The sequence below is a fragment of the Ascaphus truei genome, chromosome 1, assembly GCF_040206685.1.
Source record: "Ascaphus truei isolate aAscTru1 chromosome 1, aAscTru1.hap1, whole genome shotgun sequence".
NCBI classification, from domain to species: Eukaryota; Metazoa; Chordata; class Amphibia; order Anura; family Ascaphidae; genus Ascaphus; species Ascaphus truei.
In genome coordinates, this window is record NC_134483.1 from 170,736,356 (window position 1) to 170,745,270 (window position 8,915).

Sequence of the window (8,915 nt, forward strand, 5' to 3'; positions counted from 1 at the left end):
TACTGCACAGTATATATATATATACTGCATTACAATTCATGAATTTATGCCATCTGGTAGACACGCGAAGCATTGCAGCCTATTAAATCCTAATCATTATCATTTAACAGATCAGCCGCCCGTCAGCCAGGCATGAACCCAGGCTGGGAAGGCAAATGCAACGGGGCTTGTCAGAGGTGAGGAGCGGCGCATTCCAGGTATCTGCCAGGTACATACCGGGTATTTGCTCGAATAAAGTGTGTCGGTGCAGTAGCTTCCACAACCAATTGTGCTTCTCTCACATTCGGCATGACTCATTTATGTGAATGCCTACACCCCTCCCCCTGAATGTCGGTGCCTTAGATGGGCATGGTTTTTGCAACAAAATGTTGACTGCTATATGAAGTGCATGCATTTTTAAAAGCGAGAATTATTCTCCCTGATCAACCAGCCTTTTGCTAACCAATGGTTTAATCTGACGAAGGCGTTTAGACACCATTAGTGGTTTATACTTGGAAGCTGTTACCAAAACTTGTATCTGGAAGAATCAAAAAAAGATGTGCAAAACAAAAATGGTTTAGTGTGAAATACAAGACAATTATTATTTTTAAATTAGATCCAGATTGTTATTACGTTTCTTTCAATAACCACGGTTAACACTTTATCATATTCGAGTAATGTAATTATTGCATGTTTCCACAGTAAGAAACTCATTCCAGTACTTCAGAATCCCCTTCTTTAGCTCGTTTTTGTTTGCTGGCTTCATATATTTCACAGCTGATGTTTCAGTGCATGGCACACCAATTCTATGGTGTTAAAGTGAGGGGCACTACAAATATAGAGACATTTATACAGGCATAAAAAAGTACATACAACAGCACAGTAAATCACAGCTAATAGTATACTACTGCTAAAAACAATAACAGTAATCTGGCAGTGTTCAGTTGATTCCACTGTCCTGGAAGAAACGGTAACCCAATGGGAAGAAATCTAAAATGTATGATGCTGCCTAGTGACAAGGAGAATCCACAGACAAATTCTGTTATACAGGATCAATAGAGATGCCCATTGGTAGCTGGAACCAGGAATCTAGAACTGTGGTGCAATGCAAGCAGGGAATTCACGAAGAAGGAGGCCGATAGGGTAAACTGGTGATCCAAGGTCAGGGCAGGCAGTTAACAGTAAAGTAGTCTATCAAGCCAAAGCTCAGAGCATGGAGCAAGTAGCAGAGTGATAGGACAAGTCAGAATCAATACCAGCTTTTCACAAGAGCCAGGAATACATCTGTGAGCTTCCAAGCAACAAGAAGCAAAGAACAGGGTAGCAAGCTTGATGTGAAGAATGGGAAGACAGGACAGTCAGAAGGCAGGCGAGTGGAAGAGCAGGCTGGAGTCAGGAACCAGGTATTCAAAATATCAGAAGCACAGGAAGTCAGGCGTTGGAGCAAGCGCAGCTGTCTAGCAAGGGCCTGCACAGAATATCTCAGTCCTAATATGTGAGTCATAACACCTCGGCGATAATGGCCTCCTGGAAGAACACATTATCCATGATTGTTATACAGATACAGGGTAAAATTCAGATACAGTACTACTGTTCACAACACTGAATATGGAACATTCTTACCTTCAAATATACATAGGGGTTCTGGTTAAAGTCTAAAGATTGTCCCCCCACATGAAGCTTGAGTGGATGCTTCTGCCGATGTTTCAGGGATAAACGCATTTTTTTCTGGAATATAACATCTGTAAACTTTTAATCTTGCTAATAACCCTTATCATGGTAAACATTGCAATAATAAGAAAAAATAGGTTAGGAGGAAAGGAGCAGAAAACAATATAATGTATGTATGTATATCTTTATTTATATACTGTTGCGCCATTAATAATTAAATTCATGCAGGAATTGTATTGCTATACGCACTGCTCTTGATCAGAACTCCTGTGCTTCAACGATGGATCAATCCAGCTTCTATGGATGCAAAAATCTTCTTAATGCTGTACCAGTCTTAGCTCTAAAGAGCCTAAGAAAGCGTAGGATACCTGCTGACACAACAAAAACAAAAAGGCCCAGTGCTACAACCAATATGACAAATTATATAGTTAAATACTTCTTTGTTTTTATTTTCATGTCATGGTCATTTAGTTCAATTATTTTGCAAAAGCATTTTAAGCTTGCAAACCATGCCAAGGTAACCCCTCCTGTGCAATTCCTATCACTAGTGCACCTTTAAAAAGCTCTTCTAGCACCTCTTCTTCCTACTGTATACTCTCTTTCAATGCTGATGTAGCCAGGTCCCCCGAGCCGTTGCTGCCCCCCCCCCCTCAGGACACTCACCGAGACGCTAGGGAGGTTAGAGCCGCTCGTGGGAAGGTTCAGGGGCGTGTGCGCGCATAGCGCTGCTCTTGTGCAGGCGGCTGGTTGCCAGGAATGCGTGCGGACGCGTTGTCAGGGCTCTGTCGGGTCCCGGTGCAGGGCGCCGCCATAGGGAATTGCGCACGCATGCGCAGAAGGGATTTCGGCGCGGGGACTGGCAGGGAGGTTCGCGCATGCGCAGGACAAGCGCGGGAACCTTAACCTACCAGGGAAGGCTCTTGGAAGGGACTACAAGTCCCATGAGCCTCAGCAGCGCCCCATGTGACGCCAGGGAGCCAACAGGGCTGAAGCATCTCCCTGCAAGGGAGATTTAGATACATTTCGCGGGCTGGCAGCACGTGAGTTGGTGACCGGAGCAGCTAGGGGATGGAGGTAGGGTGCAGGAGTCAGTAACTCCCTGCACTAGGCCAGCAGTCCCCTAGGCCCCAGATAGTCCTGAGTCACAGTAGCTGAGTGTTATAGGGACAGGCCCTAGGTTAGGGGCCCTGCCCCATTAGCTATTTGTTAGTTAGGGACACAGTGGATGCTGCGTTCCCGCTGAGAGACTTGGGCTCAAGTCTCTGTCAAGAAAGAGAGCTGGACTATCTTCAGGGTGGGATCGCCCCTGACGGATCACCACGCGGGTGGATCCGGGATATCGTGTAGGAGCTCGTCTGATACTTTTCGAAGCGGTTGCAGATCCGAGCACCGGAGTGATCAGCAGGTACTATAACTCTACAAGTGCACCAACAATCCTATTAGCTTAAATAGTGACTGCGCAGTCACACATATCCTTTCTCTGTTTAGAGCGGGACATTGTGTGAGGTTACTGGACATGGGGTGGGATCACTCGGTGGCGGGTTCGGGGAAGCGTTGGCGTCCACCATGGCGCAAGATTGTGTTAGCGTCCTGCTAGACGCAGTAGTCAGTATCTCCTCTAGGAAGGGACACCTGTTGATATGATATGCAAGTACGGTTATGGTTGCTGCAAGTAAAGTCAATAGTTGTTTACATATGTTGTGTTGGTTATTATATGTTATTATATGTGTCCTGCGAGGAACAATTCCTGCTCTGCTAGGAACCATCGCAGGTGGAGGCGCTGCACCGAGAACAGGGTTACTCATAATATAATTGCCCCAGGTTCCCCGTGACGGATGCTCAGCCCTCCTGTGAGCTTAACAGGTAACGCACCACACCTGGTAACACTGAGTTCCCCGCCCCCACACTAAATCTGCGATTGGGTGGGGTGGAATACCCGTTACATTTTTTTCTCTCAAAATGTCACCACCCTTACCCTACCCGTCGCGCCCAGAAGTGTATGACTGGGCCGTAGAGCTGCAAGTGCCGCCGCCCCACACGCTCGCGGTGCGCCGTGTCCCTGTTGATACTCTGTCTTTGTCCATACAAATGGCCCTGAGGCAGCACCCAAATCTCCGGGAGGCTGCCACAATAGAAGTGTTAGAGCAACATTTGGAGGACGAAGGGTATTGCTCCGTGTTAGTGAGTATAGGGCAAAATATAACTGAAGACCAGAGTCCGTCCAGCTTGTGGCTCGGAAGGTCAACCGGTTCCTGCTGTATTGTTGTTTACCCTGAACTGCCCATAAAATCTGAACCCCACAGCTCGCACATGAACTTAGAAGAGGTTGCTATGCCTATATCACCTTCCCCTCCTGAGAGTTATTGCAGAGCCGACCGGGCTGCGACCTCCGATTGCAGTCCACCGTCAAGCATTGCCCAACCGTTCTTTAAATTTGGGGATGAAATCCGAATGCTAGCACAGACTCTCCTAGACATGGGGGCGGCCAAATCCGAAGCTCCGACCCAACAACAGTATCGCAAGCTAAAAATCTTTTCGGGGACCAAGCCGACCCCGACGGACGAAGAAGCGTTTGAAGTCTGGAGGGAATACACTTCTCAGGTTCTAGAAGAGTGGACGTGCTCTGAGTTGGTGAAGCGGCAACGCATAATGGAATGCCTGCGTCCTCCCGCATCCACCACGCTACAGATGGCTAAAGATCAGCATGCGGACGTCACCGCACATCAAATGCTAGAGACTCTTGTGTGGGCTTACGGGCGAACCGAAGACATAGGACAATTGATGAAGAGGTACTACAACCTTTGCCAAAAAGACGGAGAGGAGCTATCTGATTTCCTACAGAGGATTCAAGCAGTCTTATGGGAGCTGCGAAAAAGGAAACGTATTACGGCCGCCGAGGTAGATTAGTATCGCCGTGAGCAATTTTTGAGAGGAGCGCTACTCAAACATCATATTGTAATTTATGATGAAGTGCTCTTTGATGCGAGGTGATCCCCCTTCCTGGGAGAAGCTAATAGATGAGATAAAAGAACATGAAGCCCACGCCCAGCTGCATACTCTCAAGAAGACTAAGGAGTCTCCAACGAGTGAAACGCCGGAAGCTGCGGCGGCAAAGGCCAAGAAAACCCCAATTCAGGAAGAAGAGGGCGCAGCCAGGGCCCCGATCTCCAAATCTAGACCTTCCGGAAAATCCTCTTCCCCGTACGGGAGTCGTCCAGACTACAGAGAAATCACTTGCTTTAACTGCGGTAAGAAGGGCCACTTCTCCAGTGACTGTCCAGAAAGGGAGGACCCTCCGGAGGAAAAATCTCCCGATAGCAGATACCCAGCCCGGTCAATGGTATGCCGAGTACAAACTGCCGAGTCTGACTCTGAACCCCCTCCTGGAACCACCGATGTCCCTGCTGATGCCGACCCCGGGGATGACGCTTCCCCCCGGGAAGCTTATAGTCAAGTAGGCCACGCGGCCATCGTGCGGGTGTTACTGGAAGGGATCTATGCATCGGCCCTACTGGATACGGGATCACAAGTGACCATCATATACCGCCAGTTCTATGACCAGCACCTCAGACACTGCCCCCTGCGGACGGCCGATCATATGAGATTAAGGGGGTTAAGTAATGAAGACTACCCCATCGATGGGATTGTAAGGGTTCAACTGGAAATACTCCAACTGAACACCGGCAAGAGACACCCCATGCATGTAGCGGCCATGGTATGCCCGGAGCCCCAGGACCAGTGCAAGTATCCGGTCATCTTGGGCACCAACACTGATATAGTGCAAGCTGTGATACGAGCGTACCTGAAAGAGACCAACGAGTTGCCGCTAGCCAACTCTCTCCTGGATCCGGTCCTACGAGAGGAGTGTAACCGGGTATATGCCTTGGAACGCCACGGGGATATCTACAATCGTCAATGCGGACTGACGACCATTTTACCAGGGGGAGTACAACGGATGGCCGTATGGTGCCGCTAACCCGAGCGAGATGAGAACGACCAGCTTGTCTCTCTGGAAAGTACCCCTGAAGAAGAAGTTCAGAGAGGTTACAGGGTACTACCCGAAGTAAGGGAGTGGATGAATAAGATCCCTCTGCGAACTTACGTATATGTACAGAATATCTCCCCATTCACGATGGAACTTTATGCCGGACAGAGTCTGGGTTGCATATATCCAGTCAGCCTGGTGGAAACCACTTCCCAGGTGAACGCTGTTGCTGTGGATGGGCAGTCGATTTGATTTGGACTTCAACTTCGGCGAGTTGACGTTGCCCACCAAGTGGAAAGAACGGCTGACAACCTAGTTGAATAAACGACGGAATGTGTTCTCCACGAGTGAGATGGATGTGGGGTGCAGTCGCAGAACTCAACATACCATTCGACTGAGTGATGCTACTCCGTTCCAGGAACGCTCTCGTCGCATCGCCCCGCGGGACGTGGACGACGTGAGGAACGCCCTACAGGAAATGGAGACCGCTGGAATTTTGACGGAGTCTCGGGGCCCCTACACGTCACCCATAGTGGTGGTGGTGAGGAAAAAGAACGGATCCGTACGACTGTGTGTCGACTATCGAACCCTGAACAATCGTACGATACCAGATCAGTACAACCTCCCTCGCATTGAAGAGATCCTGAATGCTCTGAACGGAAGCCAATGGTTCAGCGTGCTCGATCTACGATCCAGGTACTATCAGGTACCTATGAATGCAGAGGATCAGGAGAAAACAGCCTTCATCTGTCCTCTGGGGCTCTACCAATTTACACGTATGCCCCAAGGCATATGTGGGGCCCCTGCTACCTTCCAAAGACTGATGGAGAGGACTATCGGGGACTTGAACCCCCGGAGTGTCTCGTCTACCTGGATGACATCATTGTCTTTGGAAGAACTCTGGAAGAGCATGAAGACAGGCTGCTTAAAGTGATAGACCGTCTGGGGAAGGAAGGGTGGAAGTTGTCCCTAGACAAGTGTCGGTTTTGTCACACCTCGGTGACCTACGTGGGGCACATCGTGTCTGCTCAAGGGATCGCCACCGACCCAGCCAAAGTAGAAGCGGTAGTGAACTGGCCGCGTCCCGAAAATGTCACAGAACTACGATCCTTCTTGGGGTTCTGTGGGTATTACCGTCGCTTTGTGGAAGGGTACTCTAGTAGAGATAAACCCCTGAACAATCTGTTGAAGATATACCCCAAAGAGACCGGAAGGCGGTATCGGCCCACCAACCGTTTGGTGATATATGGACGTCTGAGTGTGAGCAGGCCTTCCTGAAATTTAAGAAATGTCTGACCGAAGCGCCGGTGCTTGCGTATGCTGATCCCGAACAGCCATACATTCTGCATGTGGATGCCAATCTCAATGGACTGGGTGCCGTCCTGCACCAGAAGCACCCCGAGGGTCTTCGGCCTGTAGCCAACATCAGCCGCAGTCTGACGCCCAGTGAACAGAGATACCCCGTCCACAAGTTGGAGTACTTGGCTCTCAAGTGGGAGATGAGGAAACAGAGATACAGGCCACACCGCTCAACGGTGAGCCCGACTTATCAGAGATGGGTCAAGAGACTGTCCATAACGAGAGCCACTCTGAAACTCCTGAAGATCCTATGGAAGGACCCTCTCAAAGGGACTACGCCACAGAAGGGGCATCTCCCGGAGGAGCTACGGGTAAAGGGCCCCGTAGGCCAACGCCTACTAAGGTGGCACAAACAGGCCAGCCTTTGGATCCACAGAGCCCGGTATTTGTGCCTAACAGAGACTGTTCAGAGACATTTCTCCCCTCAAGGGAAGAGGCTGAGCCTCAGGACTGTGTTTATTACTCCCCCGAGGGAGTTGCAGAAGAACAGCTCCATACTCCAAATCGGGTAACCTATGATCAAATTGGGGCACCCCATTATGAGGCTCAGCCGTGGGCTCGCGGCAGAGTGCAGTCTGTCATTGTGATGTTCACTGAAATGTGCAATCTGATCTAGAGATAGTTAAGATCGTATGTGGTTGTTGCATTTTTATTATATAATGGTGTTGTGCATTTTCATTATATAACTTCTGTACACAGTTATATTGAGTTGTGTCCCAAGCGAGGACGTTGGGGATTTTACCAAGGGGAGGATGTAGCCATGTCCCCCGAGCCGTTGCTGGCCCCCCCACTCGGGACACTCACCACGACGCTAGGGAGGTTAGAGCCGCTCGTGGGAAGGTGCGGGAGCGTGTGCGCACATAGCGCGGCTCTTGTGCAGGCGGCCGGTTGCCAGGAACGCGTGCGCACGCGTTGTCAGGACTCTGTCAGGTCCCGGTGCATGGCGCCGCCATAGGGAATTGTGCATGCATGCGCAGAAGGTATTTCGACGCGGGGACCGGCAGGGAGGTTCGCGCATGCTCAGGACAAGTGCGGGAACCCTAACCTACCAGGGAAGGCTCTTGGAAGGGACTGCAAGTCCCATGAGCCTCAGCAGCGCCCCACGTGACACCAGGGAGCCAATAGGGCTGAAGCATCTCCCTGCAAGGGAGATTTAGATACATTTCGCGGGCTGGCAGCACGTGAGTTGGTGACTGGAGCACCTAGGGGAAGGAGGTAGGGTGCAGGAGTCAGTGACTCCCTGCACTCGGCCAGCAGTCCCCTAGGCCCCAGATAGCCCTGAGTCACAGTAGCTGAGTGTTGTAGGGACAGGCCCTAGGTTAGGGACCCTGCCCCATTAGCTATTTGTTAGTTAGGGACACAGTGGACGCTGCGTTCCCGCTGAGAGACTTGGGCTCAAGTCTCTGTCAAGAAAGAGAGCTGGACTATCTTCAGGGTGGGATCGCCCCTGATGGATCACCACGCGGGTGGATCCGGGATATTGTGTAGGAGCTCGTCTGATCCTTTTCGAAGTGGTTGCAGATCCGAGCACCGGAGTGCTCGGCAGGTACTATAACTCTACAAGTGCACTAACAATCCTATTAGCTTAAATAGTGACTATGCAGTCACACATATCCTTTCTCTGTTTAGAGCGGGACATTGTGTGAGGTTACTGGACATGGGGTGGGATCACCCGGTGGCGGGTTCGGGGAAGCGTTGGCGTCCGCCGTGGTGCAAGGAAGTGTGGGCGTCCGCCGTGGCGCAAGATTGTGTTAGCGTCCTGCAAGACGCAGTAGTAGGTGTCTCATCTAGGGAGGGACACCTGTTGATATGATATGCAAGTACGGTTATGGTTGCTGCAAGTAAAGTCATTAGTTGTTTACATATGTTGTGTTGGTTATTATATGTGTCCTGTGAGGAACAATTCCTGCTCTGCTAGGAA

The 8,915-nt window shown here is 50.2% G+C and overlaps 1 protein-coding gene across 1 annotated transcript; it reads left to right on the forward strand.

Moving 5' to 3' along the window:
- The first annotated feature begins 3,609 nt into the window (after positions 1 to 3,609).
- Positions 3,610 to 4,557, forward strand: LOC142489737 (paraneoplastic antigen Ma2 homolog). The gene has a single exon (XM_075591104.1). The coding sequence runs from the start codon at positions 3,610 to 3,612 to the stop codon at positions 4,555 to 4,557; it is 948 nt and encodes a 315-aa protein (XP_075447219.1).
- Positions 4,558 to 8,915: the final 4,358 nt, after the last annotated feature.

Bases quoted from the DNA above. Each gene is read 5' to 3' on its own strand.
- LOC142489737 (XM_075591104.1), top strand. From the start codon at position 3,610: ATGTCACCACCCTTACCCTACCCGTCGCGCCCAGAAGTGTATGACTGG.